At 39.5% G+C, this 22,012-nt stretch overlaps 1 protein-coding gene across 5 annotated transcripts in view; it reads right to left on the bottom strand.

The window, feature by feature from the left end:
- Window positions 1-22,012, bottom strand: part of rasal2 (RAS protein activator like 2) — a 415,750-nt gene that overhangs the window by 345,574 nt on the left and 48,164 nt on the right. Inside the window, exon 2 of one of the 5 annotated variants that reach the window (XM_043699987.1) lies at window positions 10,020-10,103. The exons of the other annotated variants lie outside the window; for them this stretch is intronic. Coding sequence (XP_043555922.1) covers window positions 10,020-10,103 — 84 coding nt within the window. The remainder of the gene's footprint in view (window positions 1-10,019; window positions 10,104-22,012) is intronic. 5 annotated transcript variants of the gene reach the window in all.

Genomic DNA, 22,012 nt, shown 5'->3' with positions numbered 1-22,012 from the left:
CATTTGAACAATGATGGCTTCAATATCTGAGGAGTTGCAAACTGTACTAAACATGGCATCATCATCAATGAACATCCCAACTTCTGACCTCATGACGAAGACAAGGTCATTGATGAAGCAGCTGAAGATGGTTGCGCCTAGGACACTGTACTGAGGAACTCCTGCAGAGATGTCTTGGAACTGAGATGACTCACCTCCAACTACAACCATCTTCCTATGTCCTGCTATGACTCCAATCAGAGGAGAGTTTACGCACTGATTCCCATTGATTCCAGTTTTGCTTGGCCTCCTTGACACCACACTTGGTCAAACGCAGCCTTCATGTCAAAGGCTGTCACTCTTAACTCATATCTGGAATTTAGTTCTGTCGTCTATAATTAAGATGAGGAGGTGCCGGTGTTGGACTGGGGTGGACAAAGTTAAATATCACACAACACCAGGCTATAGCCCAACAGGTTTATTTGGAACTATTAGTTTTCGGAGCACTGCTCCTTTATCAAATAGCTCGTGGGGCAGGATCATAAGACACACAATTTATAGCACAAGATCACAGTGTAATGCAACTGATATGATACATTGAACAAACCTCGACGGTTATTAAGTCTTTCATCCTTTAGAATGGATTGCAGGTTTCGATTCATTAATATGTAAATCCTAGAACTTTTCTCAAGTCGCATTCCGAAGATATGGGTAATTTCCCACATTTTCGGGTAGATGCCAGTTATAATGAAATAAACTTGGTTCAGAGTGTAGCAGGTTCTGGAGTGCAAGTCTTCAAAACTACTGTCAAACTGTTGGAGGAACCCAGAGGCTTCACAGTATATAGATTAGATTAGATTACAGTGTGGAAACAGGCCCTTCGGCCCAACAAGTCCACACCGACCTGCCGAAGCGAAACCCACCCATCCCCTACATTTACCCCTTACCTAACACTACAGGCAATTTAGTATGGCCAATTCACCTGACCCTGCACATGTTTTTGGATGGTGGGAGGAAACCGGAGCACCCGGAGGAAACCCACGCAGACATGGGGAGAACGTGCAAACTCCACACAGTCAGTCGCCTGAGGCGGGAATTGAACCCGGGTCTCTGGCGCTGTGAGGCAGCAGTGCTAACCACTGTGCCACCGTGCCGCCCACAAATAGTGCCAATTGGTTCCTGACATCATGTGGAGTGAACAGAATTGGCTGAAGAATGGCACCTATGATTCTGGGGAACACGAGGGGAGGTCAAGATGGATCATCTGCTTAGCACTTCTGGCTGAAGATTTTTGCCAATGCTTCTGCAAATGCTTCTTTTACACTGATGGGCTCTTCCACCATTGAGGATGGGATATTTATAGACTACCCTTCTCCAGTGATTTGCAAAATTATTCACTACCATTCATAACTGGATGTGGCAGGATTCAGAGCTTAGATCTGATCCACTGATTGTAGGATTGTTTAGCTCTGTATATCACTAGGTGCTTATGCTGCTTTGCACACATGCTGTCCTGTCTGGTAGCTTCACCAGGTTGACAAGTCAATTTTAGAGATGCTTAGTGTTGCTCCTGGAATGTCCTCCTGCACTCTTCTTTGAGCCAGGGTTGGTCCCGTGGCTTGACAGTAATGTTGGGAGAAAATGCCAAGCCATGAGGTTGCAGATTATGTTGTGAATACAATTCTGCTGCTGCTGATGGCCCACAGTGTTTCATGGATACTCAGTTGTTCAGTCTTGAGTTGCTAGATCTGTTCAAAGTCTGTCTCATTTAGCACGGTCATACTGCCACATAATATGATAGAGTGTATTCTCAACATGAAGGTGGGTCTTCATCTCAAGGACTGTATGGCGGTTAGTCTTTCTGATATTGTCATGGACAGATGCATTTGCAGCTGGCAGATCAGTAAGGATGAGGTCGAGTACTTTTTTCTCTCTTGTTAGTTTCCTCCCTGCCTGCTGCAGTCCCAGATCATCAACCAGCTCAACTTGGTGCTTGATAATTATAATCATGGCTCATCATTGAGCTCAATACCCCGACATCACCTTTCCCCCATATCTCTTGATTCTTTTAGTGACAAGAGATTGAAGAACAGACAGGAGAAGTAAAATCCAAAGTTACGCCATTACTTGTTCTTATGATCTTAATTATTGTCCCACACAAAGAGAAACAAGTTGCTCGCCTGCTGCCAGGGACTGCAGCTTAAGAGGTGTGATTTTTCAACAGGCATGGCTGATCAGGAGATACTCTCACTCTTATCAGTCCTTATCACATTCTGCATGTTGGAAGAATTTACCAATTGATAATCAACCCATTTGGGCCACATTTTGAATGCATTCATCATCTGGTCCAGGAGCAGGACCCAAATGTGGAGTTTCTAGCTTTGACACGGAATTGTTACTCACTGCACTACAAGACCTTCCCTCAGTTTCTTCTGCTGTAGCATTGTTGGAACCCAATTTGGACATAAAAGAAAAACAAAACACTGCATATATTTTGGATAATTTAGAAAGATCTCATCAAAACAGTCGTCCAGCTATTGCACTGACTTATCTCACAGATTGCTAAGAAATAAACGCAAGGCTTTGATTACTTTAAAGCTGTGAAACGGTACTCCTACTGGAATGGATCTTTTCTTCTGAACTGCTGTGTGTTTCAGACCTGTGACCTCCAAGCTTTAAGTGATAAAAGCTCAAGTCAACAATAAGCAACAAATATCTCACCAGGAAGCTCATTTTCTTAGAAAAGCAGTCTTTTGCTCAGTGTTCTGAATGACAATTCAAATACTAGATGTCCACACCACTGAAACCCAAAAACGTTCTAGGTTGCCCCACATATGAAAACATCTTCTCTACATCGACTTTGTCAATTTCCTTGAGCATCTTAAATACCTCAATTAGACTTATGCTACTTCTTCTAAACTCTGGAGAGTGTAGGGCTGAACTGCTCAACCTCTCTGGACAAGACAAACTACTCATCTCTGGAATCTTTCCAGTCAACTTCCTCTGAACTGCTTCCAGCATATCTAATCTGTCCTCATGTAAAGGGCCTAAAATTGTGCACAATACTCCAAATGTGGTTTCACTAATGCCTTGTGCAACTGCAACAACACTTCCTTACTTTTATTACTTAAGTAATGAAGTATTAATGTGCAAAGTTCATTTGCCTTCCTTCTTACCTGCTGTACAAGCAAAGTAGTTTTCTGTAATGCATGGGGACACCCAGATCCCTTTGAAATTTCAAAGCACTTTGAAATTTCTTTCCATTTAGATAAATTGTCATTCTATTCCTCTGACTAGTGTGTGCTCGATGGACTGAATGGCCTGCTTCCACACTATAGGGATGCTATGATCCTAAGTAATATAAAGGTTATAGAAAAGAAGAAACTTAAAACAATCACCATCACTTGGGGAAAAAGTTCACAGCAAACGATTAGGATGAAAGGCCCAATGGCCTAATGACCTAAATCCTACAGTTTTAAACGAACTGGCAAATCCAATAGTGAATGCATCAGTTATCATATTCTAAAATTCCTTCATACTGAAAAGGTTCCAGTGGATTGGAAAAATGCTAATGTAACACCACTATTCAAACAGGAGGGAGGCAGAATGTAGAAAATTAGAGACCAGTTAGTTTAACATCTGTGGTTGGAAAATTGTTAGAAACAATTGTGAAGGAAATAGTAATGGAACAAATGGAATGACAAAATGCAATCCATCACAGGCAGCAAGGTATGAAGGGTAAATTATGGTTTAACTAATTTTCTCGAGTTCTTCAAAGATCTATCAGGCAAAATGGATAATGGATAATAGTGTATCTAAACTCCCAAGGTGCATTTGACAAAGTGACACACAAAGAGTTAATACATGAGGTTAGATCATACTAGGTTAGGAGTAATGTATTAAACTTGGAAAAAGAAAGGATTGACGAGCCAACAAAAAGCAGACAGCTGAGATAAAGAGTCTTTCTCTGGTTGGTATGTCTCAGTCCTTGGGCCTCAGTTGTTGACAATCTACAGTATATCAATGACTTACAATCCCCTTACAACAACAGTTGAAATACCATATCTGCCTTCTCAATTGTTTGCTGTACCTGCATAGTAACATTTTTTTTGAGTCAAGTCCAAGAGTCCTCCTGAAGCCAAGCATTTACACATTCATCACCATTTTAAAAAATGCTGTTTTTTGTTCTTCCGAAAGTAGATATTTACAAATTTCCATAGCTTGTACTCCATCTGTCACCTTTTTATTCATCACTGTGCCAGTCCAGATGCCTTTACAGCCTCTTGAAGAGAACAGTTGTTGAATTAATCCAGCATGTTGATGCAGCTATGTTGGACTGCACAAGTCAAAATGTTAATTTTCACCCACTAATCTGCATGGGTAATAATTCAGATCTTGAATCTTTGGGAGCTAAAACTAGAAGTTGTTCTTCAAGCAACCATCTGTTCACCGAAGCAGCCAGCTAATGCAACAGATGGGTAATTGTACTGAGTCTTTTGTTAACTTGCTCCATTGCATTCCCTATTCTGTTAATTGTTGATGGTTCGGATAAACCAAATACAGAAGCAAAGAATCCTAAGGTTAAGTAATATTCTCTCTGATTTGATTTCATGTGTTTTCCTTATTCATATTAGTCATTATGATTTTCAAGATAATTCCCCACAAACATTTAAACAAACCAGAGGTGAATTCTCAAAAGATGATTAAGTCATGAAACATACTTATTTTATTCTGTTTAATTAGCATGCTCATGTGGCTGCACCACATTAGTCTGCAAAAGAAAAGCTTACAGCTATATTACATCAGAGACAAATAGCTAGACATTATATACTGCAGACTTAGCTGAAAGACTACAATGTTCATGTCTTTTTCGTATGTTTTTGCCAAGTTTAGAAGAACTATCTCTGTAGATTGAGATAGTTTTACACCAAATTTATTTTTATTTTTCACTCATGGGATTTTTTTTCAAACAAAAAGGCTCATGGGATGTCAGTGTCACTGGCTAGCCAGCACTTATTGCCCATCGCTAGTTGCATTTGAGAAGGTGGTGGCGAGCTGCCCTTCTTGAACCACTGCAGTCTATGTGCTCTTACTACACCACTGTACCATAAGGGAGCAAATTCCAGGATTTTGACCCAAAGCTGAAGGAACAGTGAAACATTTCCAATGCAGGCTGGTGAGTGGCTTGAAAGGGAACTTGCAGGTGGTGATGTTCCCATGCCTCTGCTGCCTTTATCCTTCTAAATGGAAGTGGTGATGAGTTTAGAAGGTGCAAGAAGCTTTGGTGAATTTCTGCAGGGCATTTTGTAATTGGTATACACTGCTGCAACTAAGCATTAAAGGTGAAGGGAATGGGCATTTGTGGATGTGATGCCAATCAGGTATGCTGTTTTGTCCTGGCTGATGTCACGGTTCTTGAGTGCTTTAGCAGCTGGACTCATCTAGACAAGGGGAAATGTTCTAGGACAAATCTGACTTGCGTTCTTGTAGATATTGGATGCAGGTAACATCACTGAATGTCAAGCACCAACGGTTAGATTGTGTCTTATTGGGGATGGTGATTGCCTGCCATTTGTGTTTTACAAATGTTAGTTGCCACTTTTCAGGCTAAGTTTTCATTCTGACCAGGTCTTGCTGCATTTGGACTTGGACTACAGTATAGGAGGAATCACGAATGGCACTGAACAGCATGCAATCATCAGAGAACATCCTCAATCTATCCTCATTATGTAGAGAAGGTGAAATTGATGAAACAGCTAAGAATGGTTGGGCCGACAAATACTTTTTCTCACATCATGCAAGTGCTTAAAAATGACCACACAACTTTTTGTGTCAGCTTAATTCCCCAATATACAACTGACTGAGAGAACAACTTTGTCCAATTCCTATATTTCAATTCGCTTTACTGTTATAAAAAATGACAGTTAAGCTCACAAGATTTACCAAATGCATCCTAAATACTGGAGGAAAAATTCACAAGCTCCTTGTGAAATAGATTAAAGACTTCTCTGCAGCTGAAGTTTCACCAATTTTCTTTCTTCCTCTCCCAATTCTGGTCAGTGCAGTTTATCTATCACATCAATTCAATAAACTTATAACTGCAAATACGCATGTTTTCTTTGTGTTCCATTTCACCTTAACTTTCATTACAATGCATAGTGAAAATCTGGAAATAACTCACTGAGAAAAATGCATTACACCCATATCATTATGGATACTGCTGGGGGAGCTGATTGTGCAGGGGAAAGCAGTGGGAGTGAACTTGATGGCACCATGGGTGGGCCTGTGCAAATTAGGAGAACAATAGCAGGCCATAGTGGCAGGGAACTCAAATGTAAAAGGGAACAGACAGGCATTTATATAGTTGCCACATACTTCAGGATGGCATGTTGTGTCCTGGTGCCAGGGGCACTGAATAGCTGCAAAGCATTCGAAAGGGGAAGGGAAAACAGTCAGAGGTCTTGAATATATTGGTTTCAATGACTTAGGCAGAAAAAATGATGCAGTCCTGCAAGCAAGATTTAGGGAGCTAGGAAGTAGATTTTTAATAAACCAAAAAAAGGTTGTAATCTCTTCTAGATTAGATTTCTTCCAGTGCCACATGTTAATGAGTATAGGGAAACAAAGCTAATCCAGACAAATGGAGAAATGATGCAGGTGGAATGGCTTTAGATTTCTGGGACAATGGTACCATTGTTGGGTGCAGTTGGACCACAGTGGAAGGGTTGTACCTGAACCAGAATAGGAACAGTATACGTGCGGGGAAGTTTGCTACTTCTGTTGGAGAAGGTTGTTTGGCAAGGTTGGAGAGTATTTAATTTAATGCAAGGATTTTGACAACCAAGTCAGATGAGTTGACGATGCAAATTAAAAGATGGGGGATATGGTGTCATTGAGTACAGGGCCACCATGTCCCAATAAAGAGTGGGACCAACAAATCCAGGGAATGCTGGATATCAAGGGATATATAGGATTAGAGAAAGACAAAAAGAGAGGCTTATGGCAGATAGCAAGTGCTCATAACAACAGAGGACCGAGAAGAGTGCAGAATGTGCAACAGGAAACTTAAAACTTAAACTTCCTAGAAACAGGAAATTAGCAAGGCAAAAAGAACACATGGAAAAACCAAAGGAAAATCCAAAATTACTTTACAAGTTTGTTAAGGGATAACTGGGAAAAAGAATAGGGCCGATAGAGGACCACAGTGGTAACAGAAACATAGAAACACAAAAGATAGGAGCAGGAGTAATCCATGCAACCCCTAGGACTTGCTCCACCATTCAATATGATCATGATTGATCATTGAACTCAGTATACTAATCATATCTCTGCTCCCTCAACCCAGTCCTTCATTTCGTTTGCCGCACAAGCTATATCTACCTCCGTCTTGAAAACACAATGTTTTAGCCTCAACCACTTTCTGTGGTAGTGATTTCCACACACTCACCACTCTCTGGGTGAAGAAATGTCTCATTTCCATCCTACCCCCCTACCCACCCCAATCCTTAAACTGTGACCCCTGGTCCTGGACTTCCCCACCATCCTTCCTACAGCTAACCTGTTTAGTCCTGTTAGAATTTGACAGGTTTCAATAAGATTAAACCCCCTCATTCTTCTCAACTCCAGTCAATACAATCTTACCTGACTAAATCTCTCCTCATATGTTAGTCCTGCCACCACTGCAATAAATCAATAATTTGTGCATGCAACCAGAGGACATAGGTAGGGTTCTAAATAAACTGTGTGTCAGTGTTCACTAGTGATAGGGATGATGTAAGTATCGAAAACAAGGAAAAGGACTGCAATATGGTGAAATAAGTTGGCATAAACAGAGAGATCGTAACTGGTCTGGCAGGCTTAAAAGTAAATAAGCCTTCATGGCCAGGTGAAATGTATTCCAAGCTGTTGAGTGAGATAAGGGAGAAAATATCAGGGGCACTGGCAATAATTTTCAATTCCTCTCTGGCACAGCAGAGGTGCCAAAAGAATGGAGGACAGCCAATGTGGTACCATTACTGAAGAAGGGAACAACATATAAAACAGGAAAATACACATAGTCAATCTAACCACAGTGGCGAGGAAACTATTGGAAGAATTTCTAAAGAACAGAATTAATCTATACGTGGAGAGGCAGAAATTATTCAAGAACAGTCAGTATGGTTTTGTTAGGGCAAAGTCAATGCCTGATCAATCTGACAGAAGTTTTGTAAGAGCTGACCAGGTGTATAGACGAGGGCAATGCAGTTGACGTGGTCTACTTGGACTTCAGCAAGGCCTTTGACAATGTCCCACTGGGAAACTGATAACAAGGCTAAGAGGACATAAGATCCAAGGAAATTTAGCTAATTAGATCCAAAATTGTCTGAGTGGCAAGAGGCAGAGGGGTGTTTACATGACTGGAATCCTCATGCACAGTGCGGTTTCATAGGGATTGGTGTTGGGGTTCTTGCTTTTCATGGGAGAAACAAACTAATTAGATTTCAATGAAGGAGGGCTGATCAGTAATTTTGTAAAGCATTCAAAGATTGGTGGGGTGGTAAGCAGTTAGAAGAATGATTTTAGGTTATAGGAGGACACAGATGGGTTGATTAGTGAGAAATGCAATTCGAATGTGAGGTGATACATTTGGGCAGGACAAACAAGGTAACTCAAGACAAATGATAGAATGCTGAGAAGCACAGAGAATAAGGAGGACCTTGGTGTGCATGTCCACCAGTACCTTAAGGTAGTAGGTCAGATAAAATGGTTAAGACGACATATAGATTCCAGACTTTATTAGCTGAGACATAAAGTTGAAGATCAGGGAGATTATACTGAAAATATGGTAAAAGAAAGTTGGTTAAGCCACATCTATAGTATCATGAGTGTGGTTCTGGAACCCACATGATAGGAAAGATATGATCGCAATGGACAAAGTTCAGAGGATGTTTACTGGGATGTGGCCTGGGCTGGACAATTTTCATTATGAACGGAGATTGTATGGACTGGAGTTGATTGCCTTGGAGCAGAGGAGAGTGACGGGGCGGGTGGGGAACGGGAAACATGACTAAGATGTAGAAAATTATGAGTGGCACAGAGAGAGTAGACAGGAAGAATTTTTTGCCTTTGGTGGAAGGATCAATGACTAAGGGGGCATGGATTTAAGCTAAGGGCAAGAGGTTTAAAGCGGAGATATGGAATAAAGTTTTCACCCAATGGGTGACAGGAATCTGGATGGACAAGCTGTCATGAACCAGTGACAGAGCTACAACAGGATGGGGTTCTGCTAGGGGGGTTTGAGCAGCTCAGATTGAAATTAAATCGTAAGTCCTCAGAGGCAATAATCTTTGTATTGTTTCTGAATCATGCATAGCTGAAACAATAGTGTGGGAGACAGGGATTCTGATTCATTGAGCACAGGTACCTCATTTGGAGAAAAAGCAAGTGTTCTGTTGGGACATGTTCAATTGAAACAGACTGCAAACAGTGCCCAAATGATATGTATGTAAGTTAGCTTGCTGAGCTTGAAGGTGCCCAAGTGAATTAAATACCTAAGATGGGAGTTGGCTTTAAACGACTAACAAAGAATTCAGAAATGACTAAATTCAAAAATAAAGAAAATTGTCAAGACTCTAAGAAACAGCAGCAGTTTGGGTAAAAATAAGAGAGATGAAGTAAAGTTTAAATAGTTCAGCAGAGGAAATAGGAGTAACTCAGGTGACATCATAGAAAAATAGAAACCATGTCAAATTAAAGGTACAATATGCAAAACATTTGTAACAAAATTGATTAATTAATAACAGAAGTTCATACATTTGATCTTATTCCATTACAGACTTATGGGTGTAGAATAACGAAGATTGGGAACCAAATATACCAGGATCCTCTACATTTCAGAGACTGGCAAAATGAGAAGAAGAGCCCTGCTAATAACGATGAGCTTGGAAAATCAAGACATAGGATGTGTTTGTGTCTTGCCAAGAATCCACAATACAGAACCAAGTAAGTAGAGATATCAAGCATTATGTAAATGTGAACATAAATAATCATTTATACAGCACCTTTATAGATTGCTGGCTGGACTTCATAGTATGAAATACTATGCTGAATTCTACACCTTTCTTGTAGTGTGATGTCTTTGTGTTCTGAAACACACAAAGGGTATTCAAGGAATTAGGCCAAGGGATGGAACTTCAGTTACATTAAGAGATTAAATGGGGCCAAGGTTGTTCTCTATAAAGCAGAGAAGATAATAGGAAGAATTTGCATCAGTCGCTGATATCTGGACACTGACACTGTTTCAATAAATTACAACTACAAAATGGAATCCTTTGCAATAATCCCACAATGAAAAGTTTTGGCTAATGATCCTTCAGAACAGAATCATTCTATATAAAGAAACTAGTGTGAAACTACATAACAGTCATCATTCCTGAAACAGCCTCTCAAGGTATGGGACACTATTTCATTTAGTTTTCTTTTTTGATGCTAACACAGAACAGTTGTTCCAAGACAGTAAACTGATATACTCTATATTGTTCTCATGAAATGTCATCTTATCCATGAATTCCATTTCTCTCCACTGATGCTACTCAACCACATAGTCATAGAGTTATACAGCACAGAAAAGATTCTTCGGTCCAACTAGTCAATGCTGACCAGATATTCCCAATTAATCTAGTCCCATTTGCCAGCATTTTGACTATTTTCCTCTAAACCCTTCCTATTTCATATACCATCCAGATGCCTTTTAAATGTTGCAATTGTACTTGTCTCCACCACTTCCTCTGGCAGCTTGTTCCATACACACACCACCCTCTACATGAAAAAATTGCCCCTCAGGTCCCTTTATATAAATTCCTCTTAATTTCTGTCTCAGCTGGGTCACTCCTTATTCTGTGTATATGCTCTATAGTTCTAGATTCACCACAAGGGGAAATAACCAATCCATATCAATAAGGTCACCTCTCACATGCTTAACAGAACTAAGGCACTAATTGGAAAAACTTCTCCCTCAGCTACGCAATGAGGGTTTTTCCTGTCTCTTATGGAATTCAACTTGAGAAATGCATAAAAGCTTTGTATAAAACTAACAAATGGTTCTCATTATTATGATGTGTCCATTCCTTTTTACTCTGAATTTGTTGAGTGCACTGTTTGGGGAAAGCTGTACCACCGAACCTCATTAGACATCATTTGCATGCTATTTGTGTTATTTTATTTCAACATGAATCTTTATTTCAGCAACTTAGACATCAATCCATATCCCCAAACAGATTCTGGCTGGGTTTTGACTACACCTGTTTTTTTCTTATTTTGCCTATTTTTCTGACCAACCAATGTTATTGCGCACCTCTGGAGGGGGTGGGACTTGAACCTGGGTCTCTCAGTCCAGGGGTAGGGACACTACCATTGTGCCACAAGAGGGCCATCTGTGAAATAAGAACAGCTACACTCGCTTTCTCAGCAATCAAATGGTCCCAATATCACCAGCAGGATTGTGTGCTCAATGTGCAGCACCTTGAAAAATGTCATCAACTTCAGAATATGATCATTTCAAGAATAAATCCACAAGTCTTTGTGAATGTAATTATGTCGGATGACCTTCCATATGCGGTGTCGTAAAAATATTAAACTAGTTTAAGCAAGTAACACAGCATGTCCCAACATGTGGTTTATTTTGAAAATCAAGCATAAATGATACTTCTAACAGAGCATGTATCAACATTGTTTTAGCGACAAATTGTCATTCAAAATTTACAAAACGTTTTTCTTACCTGCATTCACTACTCATCCAAACAACATTCAGCAAAGCACCAGGAGACAACCAAGAATCGAGTTACTGGGCATGGTTCTTCTCGGCAATGGTCAAGAAAACGCAAGATGAAATCATAACATCTGACTTGACTAAAATCATCACTGAAAAGTTCTTGGTTTAGGCTGAGGCTTCAACTGAGACCAAGTATTTGGCTTTTAAAAATCACAGATGTAAAGCTACATCTCAACTCAGCATGACACAACTCAGCACTCAAATTCATTCAGCATTTGAACTATGTCACAACTGCTCAATAAGGATAAGCTCTTAATCTAAGATGACATTCTACACACATTGCCATAGGAAATGGCATTCTTCTTTATCCCAGCTGTCATAATACTGGTGAGAAAATGGTTTGCATTATTTAAAGACTGATAGTCAAAACAGAGAGGTGACTATTCAGAACTAAATTAGCTTTTGAAGATTTCCATCATTCAGCAATATCTAAGGCTATCTGTTCCAATAACTTACATTTAGTTTCTGGGTTCACTTGCCAAAAGGTGGGCTAATAAAAGGAAACGTTATGACTTTGACAAAAAGAATATTTTTTGATTTTCTGTCTATCATTGATTCATCTCTCAGGTGCTTGTCAAAACACAGATAAGCAAGTGTTTCCTTCTTGACTCCATCAATTGACCCACTCTCCCATTTAACTGGGTAGCATGATTAACTTATAACTACCTACAAGTAACAACTGACTACATTGGTCAAATTCCAATCAAAAAGCTTTTGAAATAATATGTAGAGAAATACTGATGCGAAAGCCCCCTTAACCTCAAATCAGCCATCGCCAAACTGGATAGGATCAACATGCAAACAATTTAGCTCATTCTGAGATTTGGATCAGAAATATGTGACAAGAGACAACAAAATTTCAAGGTCACCAAAACCCATTTATTGCTACGGCAAAGACTCGCTGAACATTCTTACAGCTCTACAAGAGCAAAATCTCTCCCCTTTCTCATCCTGACATTGCTGCTGCAAATAAGCTACTTTGATACTAATTCAAAGTGCACTGCAGGAGCTAGCAATACATGAACAAAAACCAAAACGTCAAATCATTCCAATTACACAAGTTTCATAAACCATAATGCGCTAACTGAAATGGCAAAGAACCAACCACTGATACTATTATCCATGTTTAAAGTTTAAAACACCTCAAATTAATGTGTAACCAAAGCATTATGCAAGTAAATCCTTTGGAGAATGAAACAAAGGAATTGCTTTTTTTCCTATGATAAAATGCAACAAGACCTGAACAACATCCAGCCCAGGGCAGACAAGCGGCAAGCAACATTTGCACCAGACAAATGCAAGGCATCAACTGTTGCCAATACGACACAATCTAACTACCATCCCTTGACATTCAGTGGCATCACCAATGATAAGGAATCCCCCATTATCAATATCCTGGAGGCTACCATTTACCAGAAACTCAGATAAACACACATACAAATGCAGTGGTTATAATAGCAGGTCAGAGGCTAGGAATACCGCAGCGAGAAACTCTCATCTCCTGACTCCTCCAAGTCTCTCCACCCTCTACAAGGTACAAGTCAGGAATGTGATGGAATGCTCTCCATTTGCTTGGATGAGTGCTGCTACTCCAACACTCAAGAAACTTGGCATCATCCAGAACAAAGCAGCACGCTTGATTGGCACCACATCCACAAGCACCCACTCTCTTCACCACTAATGTTCAGTTGCAGCTGTGTACACAATCTAAAAGATGCAGTGTAGAATTTTACCAAAGATCCTGAGACGACACTGTCCAAACCCACAACCATTTCCATCTCGAAGGACAAAGGAACAGATATATGGGAACACCATCACCTGCAATTTCCCCTCCAAGCCATTCACAAAACTAATTTGAAAATATACCGTTAATGCTCCACTATTGCAGGGAGGAAATCCTGGAATTTGCTCCCTAAGAGAACTGTGGTTCTACCGACAGCTCATCATGGACTACAGTAGCAGCTCACCACCACCTTCTCAAGGTTAACTGGGGACTGGCAATAAATACTGACCAAACAGCAACACCCATATTCCACAAGAGAATGAAAAATAGTACTTAGCACACCCTCAATGTTCTGACAATATTTCAAAATCAACACAGCAGTCAGTCTGTAAAGAAGCGTTCAGAGGATCAAACTGAACCATTAACTCTGTTTCTCTCTCCACATATGCTACTCAGTATTTGCAGCATTTAATGCTTGCTCCCTTAAAAGCATACAGGATTTACAAGCACAGTTAAGAGCACACAATTTTCCACTGCCTGGTGTGTTTCATCAGATAAATTTGCATTCATCTTCTTACCAAGGCAGGTTTATTCTTGTTCAACTTGTCACTGGACAGATTCAAATACGAAAAATTTGTGGTCCTATATTCCCACTTTATTTTTCAAAATTGATTTGCCAACCAAAGATATAGATCATGATTCAATTCTGAACTTGCAGGCACTGATATAGGCTGCAGATACAGGCTTATGATTTAGACATTTCGACATTTAATTTATTAAGCACGTGAATTCCTTCCATGATGAGGAAGATAACTCTAAGATCAAAACACCTCACACAATAGAAATATTACCAAGCTGGGTTTGCGTGGTTTAAAAGGTGAAGGTAATAAAACAAAAATCATGATTTTGTCAAAAAGAATTCTTTTTGAACTTCTATCATTGATCGAACACATGGTTGTCAAAATACAGATAAGGAATTGTTTCTTTCCTCTTGACAAAGTTTAAATTTCCTTGCCTGTAACCATTTGATATCTTAGCCACGCAACATGATTTATTTCAGTGTTAGATCAAACATCAGCAGTTTATTTCACAGCAAGTTCCATCACCTGATGCCCAAATCAATATAATCTCAATAAGGATACGCCACGACAGACTCTATGGTTTTTCCCACTCAAAACCAGATGAAAACCGCTTGAACTACTCCGGCTAAGATCAACTGAACATAATTTATTGGACTTCAAATATGAGATATTCCTGATCTATGTCACTCAACTAATCCGTGAACCCCAGAGAGCTGTTCGATCATTAAGTCCCAATTCTCCCCAGTACAAAACAATTTATCTGTTTAGTCAAAGACAGCAGCAAAATGCAGAATCTTAACTGTTACCTCAAACATCATGAAAGAGAAATATGCAACAGTTAGACTTGCATACAAACACTAGTGAATGCTCCCAAACACTGAAGCCTCCAGGGATAAAATATCCAACAAAATATATATGAGGTGGCACAGTCAACTCCAAGTCAAAGATTTTGCCATTATACAACAGCATGTGGCCTGGGATTACTAATTATAGTATGGGAACATATTGTCACGGCTGCATTTCTCTGTCAGCAAGATTTCCCTGCCAAATAAAAACAAAAAGACCATCAATTGTCCACAGTTAACTACTTGCACAGAAAGAAATACCTTATTTGAACTTCACATTTCTTAAAATATGTGATTTCATCGAACAAAAATATTTTACACACCTCAGTGAACAGCAGATATATGTGAGAAAACACGAACGTGCAATTTGAGGAAATAACTACAAAAAGCAGAAGAAAGATCCTATCCTGGTGGTATAAAGCTGAGCCTGTATATAACTGATGGGAAGGTTTCCTGCTTTTTAAAAGATGTTGTCATTCCAGGATGCAATAAAATTCATGTGGGCTTCAAAATTGCAGATTTCAATAAAACAATTCTTCATTTCAAGTTGCAACTACAAACAATACAACATAACATGTTATTCATGTGAAACAAAGAGAAAACAAGAGACATTTTCCAGTTTTGCACAACTGCAAAACTATATTACACAAGATCCTACAGCTGGAGTAAACTCTTAAAATGAGACATTATTTTCATCACATCATTGACTACAACGCTACATATAAAAATACTTCTAAAGCACTGGTTTCTTGCTTTTAACACAAATACTAAAACTTTAGAAATTATCAAAAAGTTTCCAGAAGTACAGGAATTTATAGATATCCAGTACAGTATATTGGAGATGTGCACTACAGCCAAGCAGCAAGACTCTTCTCTGCTGTGGGATTGATGAACTAATCAAGGCAGGCAAACAATAGAGAATTATTTGAATAAACTGTACCCAACCACATATAAAAATCTTCCCTCCTCATATTAAAATCACAATTTTAACAAATCTTGCAATTATATTTCTTTCATAACCTTAGGATGTCACAAAGCATTTCACAGTCAATAAGGTACTTTCAGAATGCAGTCATTGCTGTCAAAACACAAAAATTCAAATGACAAAATTCTCAATTATTTTATTTTACAGACAAAAAAGTGCACCATTTTGATAATTCATTGAGTGCGTAAAAGACTTTTTTCCAATCAGAGTATGCTATTTAGAGGGAGTAGTGATTTCAAAAACACGAAAAGTAAAATCATTTTGTGTTCATTCACACTGTAACTGATTACATTAACTATTCTACAATGGATTTCAGCGAAGTATCAGTACTTTTCCAATGCTAACTTTTATATCTAATAGAAAATTAGAAAATCATTCACCCAATGGTATCTAATATTTATAACATATTTGCATGATGGAATAAAATAGTCTTATGCTTCATAACACAACTCGAAAATTTAAAATCTCAATTTGATTAACCTGTTAGTTTATATCAGCACAAGTTCTGCAGAGCCCTAGAACTCAACAGAACAGTACAATCTGGGGTTGCAGTTCATATTTGTCCAAATAAGCAGACTGAAAGGAAGCATTTAAGATTGGTCAAGTGATTTAAAACATTTAAGATGGGTGGCTCAGTGGTTAGCACTGCAGCCTCACAGCGCCAGGCACCCAGGATCGATTCCAGCCCTGGACAACTGTTTGTATGGAGTTTGTACATTCTCCCCGTGTTTGCATGGGTTTCCTCCCACAGTCCACAGGTCAGGTGAATTGACCATGCTAAATTGCCTAGAGTGTTAAGTACTTTAGTCAGGGGTAAATATACGTTAGGGGAATTGATCTGGGTGGGTTAGTCTTCGGAGGGTCAGTATGGACTTGTTGAGTCGAAGGACCTGTTTCCATACTGTAGGGAATCTAATCTAATCGAAACAAGAAAGCAGTCACCACATACTAATGTTACATAACTTTAAGTGGCCAGTTACACATCGATGCGAAACAGTAAACTGGTGTCCAGGTGGAGGTGGTACAGGAAGAAACAGCATTGCTTTATATCCCGACTCTCTTCTTACCTCAAAGGCTGCATTTCAACATGGACTGATTCATGAAGTATAGTGTAGATGGAATTCCTTGCTTGATAAGTGACGCTGACAATGCTATTTCCCACTGCCTCCCCCACCCAAGGACTAAAAATGTTTTGTGTCCAAAACAGTCCCCACCTAAAATTTTCAACAATGCAGTCTACTCAATGAGACATTTCAGTTAAACTAAATATAACAATGCCCAGATTTATGAGTGACATCACATGCAATAACCATTTTAGCTCAATGCCTAACCTTACATTGTATGCTCAGGATGTTAACCTTACCGTTCCTGTTATCCAGTCAGTGCATTCTAATATAGGAAGTTTCTCGAAACTTTGTGTACTTTTCCAAATAGGAAAACCACCAACTCCTCCTTAAAATCACACATTGTTTTGGCCTTGACTACTTTCTATGGTCATGAATTCCATTGGCTCATCACTGTTTGAATGAAGAAATTTCTCACCTTTAAATGGTCAACCCTTGTTCTTAGGCTGTGACTTCGGGTTCTGGACACCCCAGCTTTCATTATTGGGAACAATCTGCCTGCACCTACCCTGTCTAGCCCTGTTAGAATTTTATCAGCTTCATTTTTCTAAACTCCAGCAAACATAATCCTAACCAATTCAATATTTCCTCATACGTCAGTCCTGCCATCCCAGAAATCAGTCTAGAAAACCTGCACTGCACTTCTATAGCAATTATGTCCTTCCCTTAAAAGCACCCTTCAAATCTAGCTATTTCACACTGGTTCTCCTAAACCATATACAGGGCAACTCAATTATCTGAGCAACAAAGGCAGGGAATCTTTTGTTTGGATAATCAAATGTTTAAATAACAAAGTTTAACCAAGCATCGGGATCTTGAGATCTTGTTTGGATAATCCAAAATTCGGATAACTGATGTTCGGATAATCGAGGTCATTTTGTTTTCTGCTGTTGGGAATGCATATTTACAAGCACTTAAAAATCTGGAAAAGATGCAACTGTTTGGATATCTTCTTGTTTGAAGAGGGTTTACCATGTAATTTTCTAGAAATTAATTATACAGTTTAATGCACACAGTCATTTGGTAATACAGAGCTAAAATACTGCATTTTCTCAAGTTTTTTGTTCTGCGTTCATCAGGGCAATTTGCAAGGATACCAATTCTCAGGGAAAACCAACATTTATACTGCAAGTGATAAGTGGACTCTGACTGAATTAGAATCCCTGTGTTGAAACAGGCCCTTCGGCCCAACAAGTCCACACCGAAGAGAGTATTCCATCCAGACCCATTCCCCTATATTTACCCCTGACTCATGCACCTAACCTATACTTCCCTGAACACTACGGGCAATTTAGCATGGCCAATTTACCTGAGCTGCACATCTTTGGATTGTGGGAGAAAACTGGAGCACCCAGAGGAAACCCACGCAAATAATGGGAGAATGTGCAAACTCCACACAGACAGTTGCCCGAGTTTGGAAGCGAACCTGGGTTCCTGGTGCTGTGAGGCAGCAGTGCTAACCACTGTGTCACTGAGTCGCCCCTGATTGGTAGAGGTGTGCTCATGGAGAATGCAGTCATGAATGCTAATTGACAGTAAACAGCAAGACTTTGATTAAATTTTAAACCAGGTAAATGACTGTGATTGGCATGACTAAGAGCTCAAGATGAAAAGTTTCAACAAAAAAAAACGTCTTTTTTCAACAACAATCATGTTTAATGTGAGCTGTAGTTAACTGCTAGTTACAATGACTCAAGCAATTTTGGAAAAAGTTTTTGAGAGAGATAAGAGGCACTAGCTTTACTGCATTTAAGGTCCACAAAACCTTAATTTGAAACACAATGGAAGCATCTGTATTCATTATTGCCTAGCAACCCTTTCTGCACTTGGTTTGCTAGTTTTTGGATCTAAATGATCAAAATGGAAAATCCTCCAAAGACTTGCAGTAAGAGCAAGTTTCCCTATCCTTAAATTCTCTACTAGTTAAGATATCCTGTGAACCTGACAAGTTTTCTCGACCTCCATGGTTTGACTGCATTGTAAATTTTAAAATTCTGAGTGGTGACCATTTTCCAAAGATTTGGTACCAATTTCAGTTCCACCCAAATCAAAGTTGTTTAGAAAACCTTCCATCAGTCCACAGCTATATCAATTCGATTTTGCTGACAAGAATCTCAAGGGACCATAAGAAGTTATCACATTCTGTTGTTGGCTAATATAGTTGTATTTTTTCTTTTGCCTTAATGTTTTAAAAGCATCATCACTGAAGAGTCCGTTTCCTTTTTATGCAGTGAGAGTGTGTTAGTGTTTAGGATTCAGGGGATATAATTTTAATTCCAGGTTAAAGGTCAGATATTAATCAGGGTTTGCCACTTGTTTTAAGAATAGGATTTACACTCCAATCAGAAGAAATAGGAGCTCCTGAAGACAATTTGGAGGGAATCCAGAAGAAGCTTACAAAAATGAAGGGCTTGTCATATGGGGGCAGTTGAGGATTCTGGATCTATACTTGGAGTGAAAAAAGATGAGGGTGATCTGATACAGAATACAAAGAGGCCTGAAAAGATTAGACATGGAGAAATTTTTCTACTAGTAGAAGAGACTTGGACCTGAAGGCGCAGCATCAGAATGAAGGGACAAACCTTTAGAACTGAGATGAGCATGAATTTCTTCAGCCTGAGCGTGGTTAATCTGTGGAACTCACCGCTGCAGAAGGCTGTGGAAGCCAACTCATTAAGTATATTTAAGACAGAGATAGATAAGTTCTTGATTAGTAAGTTTTCAAAAGAGAAGGCAGGAGGATGGGTTGAGAAACTATGAGCCATGATTGAATGGTGGAGCTGACTCAATGGCCTAATTCTGCTCCTATACCTTATGGTTTTATGGCTTTATGGTCAAGTAAAACTCAAAATGTATAATTCAGCAAGATGCTTCACTTCAATCATAATTTAGAAGATTGCGAAGTGAGGGAGTACTCCACAGAAAAAGTTGTTACTCAGAAATAAGAAAACATTCCACTTCAACAATTTACTTATTTGAAAACAGTCTGCACGGCCAGAAGTAGTCAAAGAAAAACTTGGAGGATAGCTCTTGTATTTAGTCTCTGTATTTATATACATTGAATAGGAATTGTATAGCAGGAATTGTATAGCAGGAATTGATTAATTACAGAAACTAATATTTCAAATATTCTTCTGGGTGGAATGTGCTCAGTTGTTCAGTTCCGTCACGTGTGTATGCAGAATATATTGCTTATTCCGCTTCTCCTTAGCCTTTCCTAAAATTTATTCATGGAATGTGGACATCACTGGCTGAGTCATCATGTGTTGCCCATTTCTAGATGCCCTTGAAAAAGTGGTGTTGAGCTCCCTTTAAATGAAGGAATGACAATATATTTCCAAGTCAGGATGGTGAGTGCCTTGGAAGGGAACTCACAGGTGGTGGTTTTCCCATGTAGCCACTGCCCTAATCCTTTTCAATTGTAGTGGTCATAAATTTGGAAGGGATTGTCTAATGACCTTTTGCAAGGTGGCAACTTGTGCCTTGCAGATGGTGGACAGACACTAGGGAATTGGGCAATGAGTTACTCGTTGCAGGATTCCCAGCCTCTGACCTGTTCTGGTCACCACAATATTTATATGGTGAATCCAATTCAATTTCTGGTCAATGGTAATATGTTGATGAGGTGGAATAAATGATAGTAATGCCACTGAATGTCAAGTGGCAATGTTTAGATTCTCCTTTTTCAGCAAACTGCTTCAATTCAGTTGGTATCTACAGTTTTATGTTAAAGTTTGTTATCAGCTTGCATGAAAAGTCCTGTGGTTGAGTTTTTCTTTGGCTGTTGAAAGCCTGTGCTCCATATATTGGTCAATGGTAACCAAAATGTTAAGAGTAGGGGATTCAGTGATGGTAATCCCATTTAATATCAAGGGATGATGGTTAGATTCTGCCTTGTTAAAGATGGTCACTGCCTGTCATATATGTGGCACAAATATAATTTTCAACTTGACAGCCCCAGATCTGTCCTTTAAACATAAAAGAGCAATCAAATACAATAAGTCAAATCCCGACAAGAGAAAATTGTACTCAACCTTCTTTTAACAATTACTAGTTAGACCAGCATCATGAGGTTGATCATGAAGTAATGCAGTAATAAACCTTAGCAAGGTTTATTAAAACATGACGGGCATGGATAGGATGAATAGTCAAGGTTGTTTCCCCAGGGTTAGGGGAGTCCAAAACTAGAGGACATAGGTTTAAGGTGACAGCTGAAAGATTTAAAAGGGATCTAAGAGGCAACGTTTCATGAACAGTGTGGTGCATGTATGGAATGAATTGCACAGAAAGTGGTATAGACAAAAAAATTGCAGATGATGAATCCAAGACAGACAAGAAGGATGCTGGAAGAACACAGAAAGCCAAGCAGCATCAGGAGGTGGAGAAGTCAATGTTTCAGGTGTAACCCTTCTTCAGTACTGGTGTGGGTATAAGGGGAGCTGCAGATAAACGGGAGGGGTGTGTGTGTGTGTGAGTGTGAGAGAGAGAGAGAGAGAGAGAGGAGAAGAATGAGGTAGGGATAGGTGAACACATGTAGAGGATACAACCTGGTTGGTTGATGGGAGGAATGAATCCAGTTGGTAGCTGGAAGGAAGGGTTGATCAGAGGAATGGAAAGTGGAGTGGGGGAGGCTGGGAAGGGAGTCAGGGAATGGGAAGGAATGGTATTTGATATTGGAAACCTCAATATCAAGTCCTCTGGGCTGTCAGCTGCTTAGGCGGAAGATGAGGTGTTGTTCCTCCAATTCATGGGCTGATTAGCTGTGGCAATGAGGAGGCCAAAAATTGTCATGTTGGAAAGGGAGTGGAAGTGGAATTGGAATTAAAATGGGCAGTGACTGAGGAAGTCAGGTAGGCCCCTGCCGACCCAGCTGAAATGCTCAGCTAAATGTGCCCTGAGTTTACGTTTGGTCTCTCTGATGTAGAGAAGACGGAACTAGATTAGTTCAGGATATCTGGTCGGCATG

This window comes from Chiloscyllium plagiosum, chromosome 11 (genome assembly GCF_004010195.1).
Source record: "Chiloscyllium plagiosum isolate BGI_BamShark_2017 chromosome 11, ASM401019v2, whole genome shotgun sequence".
Lineage (NCBI taxonomy): Eukaryota > Metazoa > Chordata > Chondrichthyes > Orectolobiformes > Hemiscylliidae > Chiloscyllium > Chiloscyllium plagiosum.
This window is presented reverse-complemented; position numbering and strand designations above follow the sequence as displayed.